Consider the following 18342-nt stretch of genomic DNA (forward strand, 5'->3'; position numbering starts at 1 on the left):
GGGCGGTACCGCCCACGTTGAGAACCGCTAAACTAGACAGAAGCTTTTGGTGAGGTTTTGTGTTTTTGCAGCGTGGCTCTGAAAGGAGCCAGAAGGTCGGGTTCTGCTTAGTTTGGTCCTGATCGGGTCGCAGCAGCTCAAACAGCTGCAGCTCTCCAGCATGTAATCAGATTACTAACTGATGAGCTGAAAGGTCCAACATGGCGCAGTAATCAGCAGACACTTCATGTCACACAGGAACCGCTGTGGTTCTGTACCTGCTCCTGTGTCAGGCCTCGGTAGCGGATCCCTCCGTCCCGCGGAGGCCGGATGATGGCACAGCCTGGACAGGAAGAGACAGCATGAGGGACAGCAGGGGACATCTGTCTTCAGGTAGACACATCTCAGAAACTCCAGCTGTTTTGGTTTGAGCCTCGCTGCACAGATTCCAGCTTTTCACTCAGGAATCTCACTGCACACACACACACTCCATCACACACACACTCCATCACACACACACTCCATCACACACACACACTCCATCACACACACTCTCACACACACACACACACACACTCCAATTACCTCCCGCTGATGAATTATGTATGGGCACAACGAGCGCTGGGAGAGCGCAGAGGATAATCAGAAACAATATCGGCGCCATTTCTTGATCTGGAATAGAGAGAAGGTTTAAAAATAAGGAACGGAGGAGAAGAAGACAAACTGGACATTTTTACATCTGTACTGTAACTCTGCTGCTCTCAGCAGCCCAGACTCTCTTCATGTTCCCGTGTATCAATGTGGGCCTCAAAATGTTCTGTGTTCCCACATTTCCAGGAATATTCATCCATATTTATTTATTTAATTCAAACATATTCATATCCATAATTCAAATTCCAGGGATATATATTTAGATAACCTTTTAATAATGAGGTAGGCAGAAACATGAACTCATTGGATCTTTTTCTTTTATATGTCTCACTTTTTACACATTATTCTTTCTTTAAAGAAAATAAGAAAAAGGAAAATAAAAGAGAACAATAAAAAAAACAACTATGGATCCAAATAATTTTCCTCCATATTTTGGACGCAGCTGAGCTTCATGTTAATTTTACTTCTGCTATTGAAAGGTTTTCTGGTGCATTTAAGGTTAAAAACAGAGTTTATTTACACCTGGAGTCGCTGTGACACCAGTAAGCCCCGCCCACTGAGTTACCTGTCAGCTGCTGCAGTAACTGCCTGATGAACCAACATCAACCCAGCAGCTCCAGGAGCCGGCTCCTAAATCCAATCCTTCACATTCCCATCGCAGGAAATTTGGTCTTTTTCTCCAATATTTTGAGGTTTATTTATTAAAATGAGAATATTTCCTCTTCCTTCAGTCAAAGTCTCTAATCTGAACAGTTGCTGCTGACTAAACGTGAAGTTTATCACTGATGTTCTGGCTGCTGCTCAGTCAGAAGAATCTGCTGCTTCTCTGAGCGTCTGAAGGCTGCAAACGTTTTAGTTCTGTTCAAACGCAGTTTATTAAAGTTATCAATATTGTTAGATTTTAGTCTTGAGTTTAACTCAACAAACTATTAATAATCTGATTTTTTTAAAAGCGTTTTTTTAACTCATTTATTTTAATTGATTTTGGTGAAAGATGAAAAGATTTCCTTTAAATCAAGTTAGAATTGTTTGACCTTTGACTCATTTATGCTTGAAAAGTTTTTCCAAATCAAGAATGAACTTTACTTCATCTAAATAACTCTTGAAATAATCTGGATTTCTTTAGCGTTAGTTTTGGAGAACCTCAGGGTTTAATACTCAGAACCAATATTTTTCTCAGTGTTAAATTTGTTTATTGTCATTGGAAAACATTGAAATGTTGGTAAATGTTATGTGAACAATTTGATCTGACAACTCACTAAACATACACATGTTTATCTTAAAGACATAAACATCTGTATTATCCAATAAAATGTTACATTTTTATGTGAGAAGGATTTATAATAATAATCATCTAAACTGATCTGGATTAATAATTTTCTCAACTTTCTGAAGGATTGTCTAAATATTATAGAGAACTATGGAGTGTTTGTTTAAAAAGTGGATAAGCTGAGGACATTCATTTAGCAAGAATCACCTACTTAGATCTAAGTTCATAATTTCTATACCAGACTGAGAAACTTTGGGATTTTCACAGATTAAACTAAAAATAGGTGAAAAAGGTGAAGAGCCTCTGACAGAATCTTTTAATTCTGCCTTGATGAGTTTTCTGTTATGTGCCATACATCATCTGCCTGACAGTGTAATTCAAACAAATTTTTTCTCAATGTTGGTGCAATAAGGAAATATGTAATTTAATAAAAAATAAGTCTGAATCCTCCAGAACAATCAAACTGGCTCTGAAAGCAGAGAAATATAATTTAAATCCCAAATAAACGACTCGGTGTTCTGGTCTGCGTTTAGAAATAATATGTAATGCCTGAGTGGTTCATAGGTCAGAGGTCAGCTGCTTCACAAACTAAAACATGGATAGAAGCTAAAGCCGCTAAAGTTTGAGGAGATTTTTTAAATTACTTCAAGACTTTCTAGAATATTTCAGCAGATCTGTTGGTTCTGATTTATTCCTTTTCTGGAATAAATATATCTCATCGTTATTCTGGTTGAATCATTGCATGTTTGGATTATTAATCCCTCTGGCTATGGATGCTGTTTCCAAAACCGAAATAATCCCTGAACTCTGACCCCAGGTCCCGGAGGAGTCCTGGAGGCTTCATGATGCAGAGAGACGGAGGAAGTTCATCCGTCATATGGATCATGATCCCAGAGTCACAGCAGAGCTGAAACCTGATGATGATGGAATATCGTCTCTGCAGCCCAAATGTTGAGCTGTTAGCAACATGCTAACAGTCTTCAGTCAGAGGCTTCTTTAGATTCGTTACAAGACTGACTGCTGCTGGAGTTTCTACAGGAGCCACAGCGATGTTTTCAAGACACTTGGATGATTTGAGTTGTGATAATATCTAGTTTCCATTTGAGATGAATAGAAGATTTTTTAATTTGAATTAAATTGAGAAAGACTGGGAGAGGCTGGTAGTGCAAACAGAGCTTCATGTTATCACAAAGAGCAGCCATGTTTCTGAGCAGTTATGGAACAAAACATGCGGTTTAGAAAAGTAATGGGTTCTAATCCAGAACCCTGTGGGACTCCAAAACTACCTGAAATATATCCATAAAAACATTTATGGTCTGTAACCTCAGGTTAGAACAAGACCAATAAAATCCCCAGGAACACTTGAACAGATCTGAGGAAGGTGGTGTAACTGGGTTTGGATCAGAACTTTTCCATAACATCCGTGTTCTTAATGGCAGCGGGGAGAAGCTGCTGGTTCTTCATTTCCTTCCTTCCTGGCTGAGAGGAGGACCGGATGAGCCAACTGAAGGAAATCCCGACGCTTCCACCAGCGGAGCGGGAAGGAAAGCAGGCCGAACCGGTTCGGCTCGGTCCATCAGCTGTGAGGACGGCTGGGGAATTCCAGCCAGCGCCTCGGAACCAGAGCAGGCCTGACAGACGGAGCCCCACCGCCCAGCAGCGGGCTGCCGGCCGGAAGCTGCCGATCCGGCTCGGTTTCAGCACCGCGGACAGCGCTCACCCCGCTGCTTCACGCAGAGACCCGCAAAATGCTGCATTTCGTGCGTGGCTGAGCGTGAACCGTGGGTCACGGCGCAGCTGCCAACGGTTCCTGCTCAGGGAGACCGTGGCGGCCTGCAGGGGAAGCCCAACCTCCCGCCGCCAGGGCGGCCGCTCGCTGGGAAGCCTGACCCAGAATGTCACCGTCTAATCTCTGGAACAACGCGAGCATCGCTCCCGCTCGGGCCTGGCGGCTCCATCGAATATGCATGCTGCCTTTTGCATTCACAGCCACATCTGCCCGGATCCGCTACAGCCGCAGTGGATCTGGACCGGAAAGCCGAGCCTCAGGTACTTACTGTCAGTTCGATGGCTCCCAGTCCAGACCAGTCCTCCCAGTGAGTCGGATTAGTGGGCAGAAAGGTGCATCCTCCCCGCGCTCTGCATGGCTCTGTTATTATGGCTTTGCAGTAAATGAGCGAGCAGCTCCGCGCGTAAACAGCGCTGGTCCGGGTTATTTCCAAGTATTGCAAAGAGATGACAAGAAGGGAAAAAAATCCACACACTCACGCACACACACACACACACACACACACGCTCACACACAAATAAAGATACACAAACGCATGCACAGAAACGACGAGCAGCGATTCAGCACTCCCCTCCTCCTCTCCACAATCTGGAGCTCATGGCGACGTCATGATGGAGACGCACCGTGCGTAAAAGCTCCCGCACGTATTCATCTGGCTTTTTCTGAAACCCGAGCAGGGGACGGACTGCGCCCAGCCCGGCAGGAAGCAGCTCCTGATGGAGCTACGAAGCGCTTTGGATGGAGGATCATTCCGCAAATTCCGCCCCGCTGCGCCGCCGCAGACATGGCGCCGCTGCTTTAACGCTTTAAGCCTAAAAGCTCCTCGGAGCTTAAATGACAGAAGCTTCGCTCAGGTTTCTGCTCATCCGTCGAGCCAAAGCCCTGCGCGCGCCGTCAGCTCCACATGAAACACCTGCGGAGGACACGAACACCCCGACTCATTTTATAATCATTTCTTCAATATTCAAGGAAACATTTTCAATTCAAATGGAGTAAAACTCTGATGACATCTTTCACTGAAAGAACCCGAACTGATCTCATTCTGGAAAGGTATCAGTCAGGAGCAGGGTGTTTATTAGGTGTTAACCTGCAGCAGCAGTCAGGCCACCGGCCTCAGACCTGGAGCGGGACTGACCCTGCTGGGCTTCCTTAGAGTCGTCCTGAACTCTGCAGGGCCATCGCTGCTGTTCACGTTCCTGCTCATCTACAGATTCTTATATTCTTATAATCTCATATTTTGCATTTTGTGCACGTATACATATTTTCTACCAGTTTTTATATTATCCTGACCAGTTGAATATTTTTTAAGAGTGTGCTATTTTAATTTCTATTTTCTAACAATGTACAATTAGAGGGATAATAAAGAATATTTCTATTGTATTTAATAGGAAAATTATTTTTACAATAATTCAAATTATAATAAAACTAAATTTCACCACACTGCAATATGGTTGTAATTTATAAACCGATATTGTTCCTTATTTTTTAACTCTTCCTCTAGCAGATCCATTTGTCTGTAGTTTGAATCTTAAACTTTGGCTTCAAATCCAACCAGATTCATAAAAACACGTTCAGGAGTCAAAGATGAGATTTATTGATGCAACAGGAAGCAGAGAGTCACATTTACAGATGATCATCATCAAACACATTTAAATATTCTCCATCTGAATAATTACAAACATTTACAGGCTGTTCCACTTTATTTTTTTTAGACGTTTCAGTCGTCAAATAAAAAGTCAGTTTTACTTTTAGTTTTGTCTGGAACATAAAAGTTCTGATTAGTTTGGAACCAGAAGCGTTAAAGTGTCAAGGCACACATCAAGTCACGACAGGAGCTTCTTTTGTTTTTAAGGCAAACAAAAATCCATGTAAACAATATTTTAAATAACACAAATCTGACGCTGCGACTTCACACCATTTAAATAAAAGGCTGATTCTAAAACCCGGACCAGAACCGCAGGACCGACCAAACCATGCTCCTGCAGCTGCAGACAGAACCAAGCATTTTAATCAAGTCTTCCTGACTGTCCCAGGTTCTGCTGGGTCCGGGCGACCCGGTTAGCTTCCAGTTGATCCGGCCTGACGGGACGCAGGGAAACGGCGCCTCCAGAGGTCCGGGCGGAACGGACCGGACCGGAGTCTGAGAAAATAAAGCAAACAGGGATTTTTAAGGTTCTGATGGTTTCGTCATGCTAGAGGAACGGATCGACCTTCAGGGTTCTGCTGTAGTGTTCTACTGAGGCTGCCGGGTCAACCGGTTCTACTGAGGTTCTGCTGAGGTTCTACTGAGGTTCTGCTGAGGCTGCAGGGTTAATCGGGTCGGTTTAAGCTCAGACTACATGTTCTGGTTTGTGTTTTCCATCCTGGTACCAGTTCTGGTTCCAGTCCTGGCTCACAGGCTGAAGCTGCGGTGGTGCTGCTTGGAGAAGTTCTGCTGGCGGTCCCTGGCGCCGCTGGGCCCCGCCGGGTCCCGTGTCCTGGCCCGGTCCCGCTCCGCCTCGTCTCCGGTCACGCTGCCCACGTCACTCAGGTCTCCCAGGTCGCCCAGGTGCTCCACCGAGTCGTACTTCTCCAGGTCCGAGGCGATGGTCTGCAGGCTGAAGACAGACAGCGAGTCGGACCCGGCCCGCTCCCGCTCCGACTCCTTGTAGCGGTCCGCCAGGTCCAAGGCGGCATCCAGACGCTCCTTGGCGGCGGATCCGCAGGCCACGTCATCCTCCCGGACCCGGGCATCGGACTCGGCGCCGACGGGCGGGCTGCGGGTGGGGCAGTCGGGCGTGTCGCGATCCCTCTGGGCGTGGATCTGCTCACTGATCTGCTCCAGGTTCCTCAGAGCGACGGAGTAACGAGTCTTCACCTTGGAGACGTTCTGCTCCAGCTGCAGGACCTTCGTCTTATGATCCTGACCACACACACACACACAGTTCAAACAGTGTTAATGGATCAGCTCCAGTATGAACCCATCACCAGGCTGATGGCGCTGATGATAGGTGTGTGTTCTCGGTGTCAGAACACACTCCGGCCCACCAGGCTCGCTGTACCTCCAGGATGTGGTTGAGTTGAGACTTGAGCTCAAAGTAGGGCTTGGACTTGACGATGACCCGCTTCAGGGACTTCTGCAGGGTCTGGACCCGGGCCTCGGCCTCCTGGCAGGCGTGTGTGACGCGCATGTGTTCCCGCTCGCTGCGGATCCGTTCCTCCTCGGCTTCGTTCACCTGCAGGACAAACGGAGAACAACCGAACAAGTTCTGGTCATTTAGATGAAGTTAGAGAGGAAATAAAACTTTTTATTGCAGATACAATTTATAACTTCGTTATTAAGGGTTCTATTTCATGTTTCTGTGCAAATTGAGACATTTTCATATAAATTTGTTGATGTTGCAATTTTTGACCTAAAACTGTCTCAGTGCTGCCCTCTTTGGGTTGAACGGTGTTACTGCAGTCCAGCTCTTAGGTCACAGCCCTGGTTGAGGAACGCCCCCTGGTGGAGAGTCAGGAGTAGGACCAGCGCTTTTATGGACCTTCCTGAGCGTTTCTCATTTTGCTCATGTGGAACAGTCTGCTCTGCTCTGACAGAACCCGCCGCTCACTCAGGGATCGATGCTTCACGTCAGAAATCTCAAAAAGAAAAAAAGTCACTAGATTTGTTGCTTAAAAAAAGTCCAAGTGTCTGAAAAGTTACTAAATCTATCGACAGTCATTGAGATTGCTTCTTCCCTCCTCAGTCTCCACTCATCTCTACGTAGCCACGCCCCTCTGACTCGTGGCTCCGCCCACTATGGCAGGATTTTTCTAAATTTGTCTGGGGGCGGGGCTAACCCTTCCCAATGGTCTAATAAATCCTGAAGAACTGAGTTTTGCCTCCATGTTTCAGTCATTTATATCTAATTTCATTAAACAGAGTCTGCTCAGTTTTTACAGTCAAATATTTAAAGCATTTATTTCTGTTACTGAATCGTTTTAATAGACAACAACATTCAGAGTCTCAGAACATTCCATCAGATCAATAAAAATTTCATTTTGAGCAAAGATGTCAGGATTTGGTCTGGGCTCCTTCTGCATCAATACGGCGCAGCGTGGAGGTTCTGGTTCTGGTCCTCTCCACTCTTCCTCCAGACTCTGGGAACACTGCAGCAGTTCTGGTTCTGCTCAGTCCAGGTGAGACGCTGCTCCAGGTTCTGGTTCTGACTGTCCAGAAGAGGTCCGGTTGGTCCGAGCTGATGATCCCGGAAGCTGCAGCTGTTCTTCAGATTGCTCCGGGTTTGCTGATCTGAGTCCAGCAGGCGGGATGCAGCAGGGCGCTGTGTGTGTGTGTGTGTGTTGGTGTGTGTTTACCTTGGAGGTGGCGTGGTTGAGCATCTCCTGCCAGGTGGGGTCCAGCGTGTTCTTGCCATCGGCCATCAGGCCCTGCTCCGCCACGTAAACCATCTCCCTGGCAGCCGTGTGCATGGAAACGGCACGCTCATAACTCAGCGCCGCCTTCTGCGTCTCCTGCTGCGCCTGCAGGAAGCAGGAAGTTCAACCAACGCTCCCTCACTGTCCTTTGAGATGTCTATGTTCCACACAGAGGTGTTGCTATGACAATATACTGTGGAGCCTTACCATGATCCCAAAACAGAAACACATTAATACTGTTTATGTTCAGTTGTTTTGTTTTTTTAAAGGCATGAAAAGTATATTACTACTTAAAAAATCTTCACCCTGATAACTGGAAATATTCTGCATATTTCCCATGAAAATACGCAGAACAAAGTGTACAGGCTGGCATTTTTATCCATTAACTTTAAATTTTACATATTTGGCCAAACATCTGAAAAGCCAGAGGAGATTCTGCCGAGCAGCAGGTTGATCTGCTGAGCTCAAACGTTACGCAGGCCAGAGGCGAACCGATCGATCAGCCGATACTTCCATCTGAAACCGATCGATCAATGTTCTCAAAGGTCTGAAAATAATCCACTCTGCTGCGAGAGACGGCTGAAAAATTGTAACAAGTTACAGACTAAAGGAGCTGATTGTTTTAGTTTATCTTTGTATTTCAAAGCAATACCTCATGCTGCTACAACACGTTTGCTTCACTGGTATTATACAAGGTTTATCAATAAAATAAGATCAGAACATTGAAGGTGTATCGTGACCTTTTACCACCTTACTGAGGCAGTAAAAAAAAATTAAACTGAAACTGACAGGTAAGGAGTGGATAGTCTCAAATCAAATAATAACAGTGAAATGCCATTTTCAATAACTAACGGCATGGATGAATGCATTTGTACCAGAACAGATCAAACACCAACAACCTGGAAAGTCTCCAGCTGCATCACATCAACAACCTTTTAGTGCAAATGTCCAACTTCAAGGCTTTTTTCCTTACCCGTCTGACTCGACATTGTCAGAAAATATCTTAGTTTTAGGACCATAAATCTATGCCTTTCTAATTATTTTTCCCTGCAAATTTACGACAAATATGTGAAATTAGTCCAGAAGTTCATTCCTCCAGTATTTTAGCCTACGAAGCTCTTAATCCTTCAGACTGATGTATGTATTTATCATCATTTCACTGTGAACGGTTTTCCTTCCTGGACTCTGCAGATGGCAGTAAAAGGTCCGGAGATCCCAGCAGGCCAGCCGGCCTCTGATTCTGAGAGACAGCAGCACTTTGCTAACACACACGCATGCACACGCGCGCGCACACACACACACACACACAGTTTGAGACAAGGCGTATTGATCTGTACCTCCTTAGCGAGGCGGCGGGCTTCGTAGTACGGCCTGGCTTTCTCGATGCAGCCACCAAGCTGAGAGCTCTGAGCGTTCAGCTTCCTGGCAGACTCAGTGAGGATCTTCCTGTAAGCTGATCTGGCATCCTTCAGGGTTCATGCAGGAAAATAATGAACCACATCAGATTCATCTGCCTTGGGAGCGCAGATCAGGTTTCACACAGAAGGAACAGCCAGATATTAACATTTACAGTTTTTGTTCTTTAAGTTTGGGAACTACAAACACACATTTATCAGACTAACTTTAACAGAAAAACATTTGATAATTGTATTCGTGTGTTAAACCTATATTCAATAAAAGAGTGGCATCTGAAGCTGAATCTTCTGATGACTGACTCATCTCCACTTACATCCAGCTCCAGCTCCAGTTTGTTGATTTCTGCACTGGCTTCGTTTAGATGCTCCAGCTCCTCCTGCGAAAATGCAAACAAAAATTCATCAACTGCAAGAGCAAACCAACGTGTTTACCTCTGGGATTAAAGAGAATAAAGGCCAACAATGACGGCTAATCTGAAACTGAAAGCTGGTGGAGCTCTGCTGTTAAAGCGCTGCAACAAAGATGATTACTTCTGACAGACAGTGGGATTATCACAGATTATTATGATTTATAATGAAGAACAAAGCACTCTTAAATAGTTAATCAGCTCCGTCCGATTCGCCCCTCATCGAAAGTAATCCAGTGATCATATATCTGCCACTATTAATACGGGTTAAAGAGCTGCTAACAGGAACACCAGAGGCCGGTGGTCTCACCTGAATGCGGGGGTCCAGCTCCTCCTCATACGGGCTGTGCAGCTGCTCTCGGACGCCTCTTTCACTGTCGCCTTCGTCACAGGCGTCTCTGAGCGCATTTTCTACTTTTGTCCCGCTCGTTTTGGAAGCATTCGTCTCCAAATCCTCCCCCTCCTCCCCACCGCCAGGAATAACCTCCCTCCAGCCCCCCACATCCGACTCCCCAGAGCCGGCGGGGCTTTCTCGCAAGTCGCCTGGTTCCATCCCAGGCCCTAGACAGACGGGCGGCTATTAGCTTGGTTTATCCCGGCGAGAAGCACCTTCCTCCCAGCAGCGACCGAGAGAGAAGCGGTTGGAGATCAGAAAATAATCCAAGTGGCGGAGAGAGAGGAGTTTGAAGCCATTTTTAGTCTGCACAGAAACCCGAACCCGTAATTAGCCTAGCCTAGCATACTCTGTAGAGACAGGCGCTCCAATTAGCCTAGCCTAGCCTAGCCTGTATAGAAACCAGTAGCTTAAATTAGCCTAGCCTGTCAAAATGCTAATTCCACCGCTACGTTTTCTGCGAACATGTGAGAACCAACAGCTGCTGTTCAGTATAAACCATGTGGAGGCTTAATCAATAAAAAAAAACTTATTTTACCGCCACTTTCCTCCATCTCTTAACATCTCCACTCCAGAGCTAGACCAGCTAGCCGCTCCGCTCTCACACCATCATCACAGATGAAGTTCAGAGCTGAACCACGACAGCCACCGTAGACACAATAAAACTGCGGTAGTTTAACACCTAATGACAATAAATGTTTTAAAACTCACGATTTCACAATAGTATATTTAATTTTCAATTATTTAAATATAAATATACTTTGGTTTATTTTTTTTTAATCGTAAGTTGATTATATCCCCCTTTCAACCAGATCACAGCGTCATTATCAAAACTTTTTACTTTTTTTTTTATGACTGTTGGGTTTTCTTTGGAGGGCTGAAGTTCCAGTTCCATTTTTAATTAATCAAATGTAAAAGAATAAAACATTGTACTTGAGACTTCAAAATATGAAGTAATTTGCAGTCTCTGCTTGGAAAGAAATACAAGATTAAAAGGTCCACCTTAACAGTTTGCATAAAATAGATATGAATAGTAATGAGCTCGAACATTAGACGAGTCACAGATCATAACAGAGAAAAAGTTGCATTATGACCAAAAACTCTGCATTAATTTTGTTTTTATTAAAAAAAGAAAAATAAACATACAAATCCCCACAGTGATTCCAAGGCAACAAATATTCCAAACAAAATCATCTGACAAAATGTGAGCAGGAAGAACAGAATTTAGTTTCATCGCAGTCATCAGCAGACAGAATCACAGATTAGATGAACCAGCTTCCTTCTCAGGATTAACTCATACCAACTCCAATAATTTAAAGACAATAAGGCAAACTGGGCTGATGCATTAAATGTGTGGCTGCAATGTGCACAATCAGAATCATAGAAAAATAGAGCTCTGGTGATTTACAGCAGATCTGCTGTGCGATGCAGGGAAACCTGAGTAGTGTTGGCTGAACCTCCTAAACATCCAGCATCTGTAAAGGCAAACAGGAGGAATCCTGTTTCTCTTTGGTGTGGAATGTGTCAGACGCTCTGCGGATCCTCAGCTCCAGGTGGGATCGTACTGACTCCACCCAGGAGGCGGGGCCAGGTAGATCCTCCGCCCCCTGTAGAAGAAGCTGACCACACCTCGGTATCCTGTCCGTGGCACGCCGGACTTCAAGTCGTCCATGATGCCCAGACTCTTGGCCATGACCTTGAAACTGTCCTTGCTGGAGTACTGGAGCCGGAACGGTCCGGAGCCGCTCAGCCGGCCCTGCTTCACGTCTTCATACGTTACCACGGCGGCGCTGTACACCTGCTTGGTGAAGCTGGTCCGGTACGCATCCTCCTGCAGGTAAGCCAGGTCCAGCTTGGTGAAAGGCACAAACTTGGAGTTCAGTTTGATGAACTTCAGGTATTTGTCGTAGAACTGGCCCAGGCTGACGCCCTGCCGGCCAAACGTCAGCGTGCGGGAGATCTCAGGCCGGATGCAGGCACGGCCCCGCCGCTGCTCCGGCTGCCGCATCCAGTCGTCCCAGAAGGAGGCGGGCCACTTGGGTTCCAGCTCCTCCCAGGCCTCCCGGAGCAGCATCCAGCCCAGGCCCGGGAAGAAGTCGGTACGGTAGAGGAGCGCCGGCTGGCCGGGGTCCACCATCCCGTCCCGACCGTTGTCGTTCCAGGCCGACACGCACCACAGGCTGGGGTCCGACTGCAGCACTGGGTGCAGGGCCCGGAAATACTCAAAGAAGTCTGGCGCCACCTGCAGGAGAGGATGGATGATTAGATGTCTTGAGGAGAGAGACGGAAAACAAGAAGGATTCGGAGGGAACTGGTGAACAAGTTATCGATTAATGAGTTAATCTAAAGCTGATCTTATTGATCGACTAAGGTTTAATTAAAAACCTGAGTTTTCTCTTGTATCAAGAGAGCCAACCATCTTTCCATAACATGAAAGGCTACGTTTTTCAGAATACGCCGAATTAAAAAATATAGATTGTGTTTGATAATATCCTTCAGTTTTCTGTTGTTTATTGGAATGTTTTCTGAACAGGTTGTTGCTGAAAGTGAGAATTTAATCTCAATGAATTTACCTGCATGAATACAGGTTAAACAGCTGAAAAGGTGTCATCTATATAAACTGGATAAACAGAAAATTGTGAATCTCACATTAATTAATGTATTTATAAAATGTAACAAGACACAAACCTCTTGGGTTACTAAATAGAAAAAAGAAAAAGAAAATATTTCAATCCCCATTAACAGAGAGACGTTCAAACAGAACTATTGTCTGTGGTTTCTCTCAAAGGAATATTAAAACTTAACTCTATGAAGTGGATTAACTCATGACCGCCCTCTGCTGGATGGCAGTCAAATTACAACACTGAAAGAAAATGTAAGCCGGTGGTTTTAAACTGCGTTTCTGGAGGGCCCGAGTCCTGCAGCCTTTAGATGCGTCCCCTGGCTGACATGCCTGTACTCAGTGCTGAAGCTCTGCTAACGAGCTGATCCTGGAGCCAGGTGTGCTGAAGCAGAGACATCTAAAAGCTGCAGGACACTGGCCCAACCAGATGTTATTAGTTAATCAATTAGAACTAATTTTAATTGAATAAACCGACAATCATAAGTTGGTTAAATGTTTGTGTCTGTATCGGGGAACGTCGGTACCTCCAGGTCGTCCTCCACGATCACCACGGAGGAGTGAGAAAGGGTCCGGAAGACCTGGTTCAGAGCCCAGCGGTAGTGTCTGGAGATCTTATAGTAACCCTGGAACTTCTTGTGCTCGGGCCGTACGGGAATGTCGGACAGGTCCGGCTGCTTCAGGTGAGTGACTTTGTCCCCGTAGGAGGCGATGACATCGGCAGTGGCGGTGTGCCCGCAGTCCTGGCTCACTATGATGGGATAGAGCTCGGCAGAGGGCCGCAGCTCCAGCAGCTTGTCCAGGCAGCGCCTCACTGTGACCCGGTTACAGGCGATCACCAGGATGGGAATGACCGGCGGACTGGGAACGTTGACCTTCACCCTCTTTCTTTTGGCCGGCTTCCACAGCGACCGGTGGCTCAGGATCTGGGACAGGATCTCCTTCTGCTTTTCCAGCTCCAATTCGAAGGAATCTGCGACGCGGATCACGTCTCCCACCACGTCATCGGTGGGCATGGAGGCCGGATCCAGCTGCCCGGCACCCGGCTGGCCCGGGGACGTTCTGCCCCAGAGCAGCAGCACCAGCACGGCGTTCCAGGTGACAAACAGGAACGTCCCACATAGAATGAGAGAGCTTCTTTTCCGGAACATGGCTCCGGGATCTGGGAAGAGCTTGGCTCCGAGTAGGCAGTGTCCTGGTTGCAGACAAAAGGAACGGGATCTGGGAGGGTCCGTCTTCGTCCCGTTTCATCACAGAGTCATGTTCCCAGATGTGTCCGGCTCAGGGTGCAGCTGGCGGCGCCAGGGGGAAGAAATCCAGCATGTTTTCAGGATTACAGCCCAACCATCCTGGAGTAATTATCCCTGGTTTTTCGGTTCCCGTTTCACCTGAAAACAACAAGAACAGAAACATGGAAACCAGAGGCAAACCGAGCAGGAAGGCATGCAAATGCAGCGCATCGCAGGACAGATCCGGACAGCTGCGCCACGTTGATTTTCCCTTATCACCTGGAAGCAAACAGCACACACACACACTGAAGACACACACACACACTGAAGACACACACACTCACACACTCTCCTGGAGCTCCTTAAACTCTAACTCAGCGTTTCCCAAATACTTCAGCTTCTAACCCAGAAAAAACCGTGACCCAGATTATGGGTTCATTGACGACAGAAGTTATTTGCTTATAAAATTATATATATATATATATATATATATATAATTTATGACTAAAGGTTTAGGTTAAAGGAAACGGTAAAAAGTTGTGACTCAAAAATCACCAAAAATGAATTAAATTCAACAACCTTTGATGACAACCGTCCAGGTCAAAGGTCAGTTGTTCCAGCAGAAGGTGAAGGTTGTTTTTCTTTTTTTAGCTAAAAAAAAACAAAGAATATTCTGCTTGAAAAATAAAAATAAAAACTTTGAGCTTATTTTGGTTTTCAAAGTAAACTTTAGAGCCAAATCCTGACATTAAGAAAGAAATGAAACCTGGAAACTTTGACTAGTCCACTCCTTGTTTTGTTGTTTCTACCCTCCAGAAACAATCTGCTGATATTTGCTCAGCATTAAAGTAGATAATTAATGAGAACATGGGAGTGTTTACTTTATCACCAGAGCAAAACCTGCAACAGCAAACAAAAAGCTGCTCTTAAAGGGGCGGAAACGCAACGTGCAATTAATCAGTAAAACATCCGCGAGGCTCACTGGGTAAAAATAAAAAATCGCCTCAACAAGGGCTGAAGCTTAAACATGTTTAATATGCGATAAATGCTGCAGATCCACAGACAGTCACTCAGACCCACACCGCCTGCCGTGGATCCTCTCCACATATCCACAGACACTAAAACTCATCCTCGCCACCAGCCTTCTGTGGGTCGCCCACCAGTAGCTTCCACCCTGTTGAAGCTCCACAGGTATTGAGACCCACTCCCACCCAGCCACCCAGCCAGCCTGCCGCGGATCCCCCACCAGAAGCTCTCACCCTGCCGGAGCGCCCTCCGCCTCCTGCCGGCTCATTCCCCCGTTGACAGCCGGGCTCAGGTGAACCTCGCGGCGGCGGGAGGTGGCGCGGACCTCGCCCCCGTCGGATTTCCTCCCGCTGGAGCAACTTACAGCCGCCGAGTTAGCGTGTTTTTTTTCCCACGGAGCAGGACCGTGACGCTGAAGGAAAGTAACACGACGACTTCCCTGTTTGAGTGCTCGGGCGGAAGTCCCGCCCTAACCGTCACCTTGAGGAGTTATGCAACAGTTTGAGGAAGGAAGGAATTAAAAGTAATGAAAACCAGCTGCTGGTGGCTGACGAGCTGAACACAAAGTTCAGACTCACAGAAGTTAGATTAATGAGGCTCGTTTTTCTGTTTTTATCTGCTAAAGAAAGAAATGCAAATGTAGGAGAGGTAGTTTTTATCTTCCTGCCAGCCAATCCGCAGCTTCCTGTTCGAGTCCATGTCTGCTCGCAGCAGCTCCAGTTTACTGCTCAGGTTTCAGTCTTCTGTCAGGCCGAGCTGGTCGCCTTTTCTTTTCTCTAAACTCGGAAGACTGTTATCTGGAGAAGGAATGAAGGGCAACAGGTTTCAGTTTTCCACCCTTAGAAGTTCTTCTGACTAAAGAAGAACTGATTTCATAAACACATCGGAGTATAAAACAAGAAAACATCCAGAAATTCACAAATTTGAAGAACCCAAACAGCAATCCCTCCACTCAGAAATCCATCAGCTACAGAGTGCTGATGGATTATTAGTTAATATATAACGCTATATATTAACTAATAAATGTAACTGATTCAGTATTTAGTTTTATATTTTTAATGCATATATTTTTATTTGATGACTTATTAAATTGTGACACCTAGGGCTCTAAGTATCATTTTCAATGTTTACAAGAAGGTAAAAAATTCTGAATATTTTCTTCAAATATTTTCAACAAGCTGCAGTCATTTGGAGGCTGAAACATCTGAATGTAAATATTTGTCCTAATGTGATTTTAATGAAAGTGCTGTTTGTGTTTGAGTCTAATGTGTCATCCAGTGAGTTTTTCCTATAATAAAGGTTAAAAACCATAAATAATGATCCATCCGCCCATCTAACCATACATTCCTCAGTTTTTCATAAATCTGTAAATCAGTCAGTCAGTTCTTTGTTGTTTGTTTCTTTGTTTGTCCAAGACTGAGTCATAGAGGGAAAACTCAGACCTTCCTCCCTCCATCTGTTGTTCATTTTATCCAGATGGATCCAAAGCATTTGTACGTCTGTGTTCATAATCATAGCACTCCAACATCATGATACTTCTACATGGAAAGTCATTTGCTGCAGTTATTGTGGTTATTAGAGGAAGAGAGCACCAGACATGCTGGTCATGATTTATTTCTCTGAAAATATGAGATAAATAGGAAATTCTAGAAATCTGTTGAATGAACTGCATACTTCATCTAAACAGGAAATGATGCTTGTCAACTAAAATGCTCTGAAGCTTAAAAATGAAAACAAAATCCAGAAAGTCATGGTTGAAAAAGGAGAACGACCCTTCAGATGGAAGGAAGAGCAGGTGAAACAGCAAAAATTTAACCTGCAGAAGAGGTCAAAGGTCACCAAAGAACACTCTCAGTGACCCATGGAGCAACATTTATGGACTGCTGACAGACAGACAGATGTTTTTAGATCTACGGCCATCAGGTGGTTTCTCAGGCGACGGTACACTGAAAGTACGGCAGCTGAGGAGTCATGCTGCGGGGAAGCTTCTCATTAGGGATATAACAATATTACAATCAGTGCCGATGTCAATATCCAGTATTAATACTGCTGAGGTAACTGATAACCGATATCTACCACTGAAATTTTATTACCATTTTTGTTGGGTTAGCTGCAGACGGCAGAGTTAATCCGTCATCCGGTTGCCCGGATGTTTCCTGACATTCCTGCATGCTCTCTGTTGCCCTGGGTTACGGACCCGGCATCAAGCAGCGGGTCGGAATCCAGCTGGGAAATCTGAGCTGGATTCAAACCAAACTAATGAATCCAAACCAGGATTCATTAGGAGATGTAGAAACTTTCTGCATTCCAGCTTTTAGGTGGGAAAACATTTCAAAAAGTTTGTTTCAGTCATTTTTTCACTTTGACTTTAATAGAGAAGTTCAAGCAAAAGCAAAAAAATAAAAAAAATATTAAGTTTTGTGCAATAATCTGACATCATTCTGCAATTTTCACATAAAATCTAAAGATGTTTGCTTATCAAAACAGAAATCTTTATCCAGAAGAAGATAAATATTTATCTCAGTCTTGAGTTGGCTTCGCTCAGTTTTCTGAAGAACTAATTAAAGTTGGTTTTGGTCTCATCAGCAGATCCTGGTTGCTAATGAGACTCTTGCGGTTCTCTGTGTTTTGCTGAGACAGGAAGCATGGAGGGTTTTGCAATGCAAAAAACTTCTACCGAAAAACCGACAACAGAACAAAACTGCAGCTGTTGGTAAAAAAAAAATGTTTTATTTCACAGTCAACTGGATGTGAAACTCAAGCTTTGGTTTCCTGAAAGGCTGATTACATTTCAAACTCTTTCTGCTCAGAGGGAGAAAGAAAATATAGACCAACCTGTTTTTCAAACACTGTAAAGAAAAAAAGGATAATTTAACTGCAGAAAATTTTTAGATTTACTAAAATAATAAAAGTCATTCAAAGACAGAATCAGGTCATTTTGAAACTCTTTTCCACATTCATCCAGTGAAGATGTGGTCCAGGTTGGTAGCTGAACTTTGCTTTTTCCTGGTAACACCAACAGGAAGCCATGTTCATGTGTTCATATGGATCACTGGAGGTTGAGTGCAAGGTGGAAACATCTGGACCTCCTGGCTCCCAGAGTCCTGGTCTGGATAATCTGTAGTGTTTTCCCTTTTGGTTCCTGACGGCTCTGCCCTACATCAGAA

At 45.1% G+C, this 18342-nt stretch overlaps 3 protein-coding genes across 4 annotated transcripts in view; all 3 read right to left on the bottom strand.

The window, feature by feature from the left end:
* The window catches only part of gabbr1a (gamma-aminobutyric acid (GABA) B receptor, 1a), a 93802-nt gene extending 88829 nt beyond the window's left edge, over positions 1-4973 (bottom strand). The window contains exons 1-3 of the mRNA XM_007576011.2: positions 3958-4973; positions 565-651; positions 258-322 (exon numbers count right to left, since the gene is read on the bottom strand). Coding sequence (XP_007576073.1) covers positions 258-322; positions 565-643 — 144 coding nt within the window. The 5' untranslated portion in view covers positions 644-651; positions 3958-4973. The remainder of the gene's footprint in view (positions 1-257; positions 323-564; positions 652-3957) is intronic.
* A 286-nt stretch (positions 4974-5259) lies between these two features.
* sh3bp5la (SH3-binding domain protein 5-like, a) lies at positions 5260-10950 on the bottom strand. Its single transcript, XM_007576012.2, has 6 exons — positions 10217-10950; positions 9814-9876; positions 9422-9550; positions 8025-8189; positions 6731-6904; positions 5260-6591 (listed from the first exon to the last, which is right to left on the bottom strand). The coding sequence occupies exons 1-6, from the start codon at positions 10457-10459 to the stop codon at positions 6082-6084; spliced, it is 1284 nt and encodes a 427-aa protein (XP_007576074.1). The 5' UTR covers positions 10460-10950; the 3' UTR covers positions 5260-6081.
* A 451-nt stretch (positions 10951-11401) lies between these two features.
* mgat1a (alpha-1,3-mannosyl-glycoprotein 2-beta-N-acetylglucosaminyltransferase a) lies at positions 11402-15962 on the bottom strand. Of its 2 annotated transcripts, XM_016662893.1 has the most exons (4): positions 15409-15962; positions 14729-14800; positions 13448-14308; positions 11402-12542 (listed from the first exon to the last, which is right to left on the bottom strand). In XM_016662893.1, the coding sequence occupies exons 3-4, from the start codon at positions 14069-14071 to the stop codon at positions 11844-11846; spliced, it is 1323 nt and encodes a 440-aa protein (XP_016518379.1). In that variant the 5' UTR covers positions 14072-14308; positions 14729-14800; positions 15409-15962; the 3' UTR covers positions 11402-11843. The 2 variants fall into 2 exon arrangements, with proteins under 2 accessions (XP_016518379.1, XP_007576075.1); XM_007576013.2 differs by lacking the exon at positions 14729-14800.
* Between the last annotated feature and the right edge of the window lie 2380 nt (positions 15963-18342).

The sequence above is a fragment of the Poecilia formosa genome, unplaced genomic scaffold (genome assembly GCF_000485575.1).
Source record: "Poecilia formosa unplaced genomic scaffold, Poecilia_formosa-5.1.2 Scaffold394, whole genome shotgun sequence".
NCBI lineage: Eukaryota > Metazoa > Chordata > Actinopteri > Cyprinodontiformes > Poeciliidae > Poecilia > Poecilia formosa.

Bases quoted from the DNA above. Each gene is read 5' to 3' on its own strand.
- sh3bp5la (XM_007576012.2), bottom strand. From the start codon at position 10,459: ATGGAACCAGGCGACTTGCGAGAAAGCCCCGCCGGCTCTGGGGAGTCG. The intron at 9,877-10,216 runs GTGAGACCACCG...GCATTTTCGCAG, and splicing joins AGCTGGACCCCCGCATTCAG to GAGGAGCTGGAGCATCTAAA. The intron at 9,551-9,813 runs GTAAGTGGAGAT...TGAACCCTGAAG, and splicing joins AACTGGAGCTGGAGCTGGAT to GATGCCAGATCAGCTTACAG.
- mgat1a (XM_007576013.2), bottom strand. From the start codon at position 14,071: ATGTTCCGGAAAAGAAGCTCTCTCATTCTATGTGGGACGTTCCTGTTT. The intron at 12,543-13,447 runs GTACCGACGTTC...CCTCTCCTGCAG, and splicing joins TCGTGGAGGACGACCTGGAG to GTGGCGCCAGACTTCTTTGA.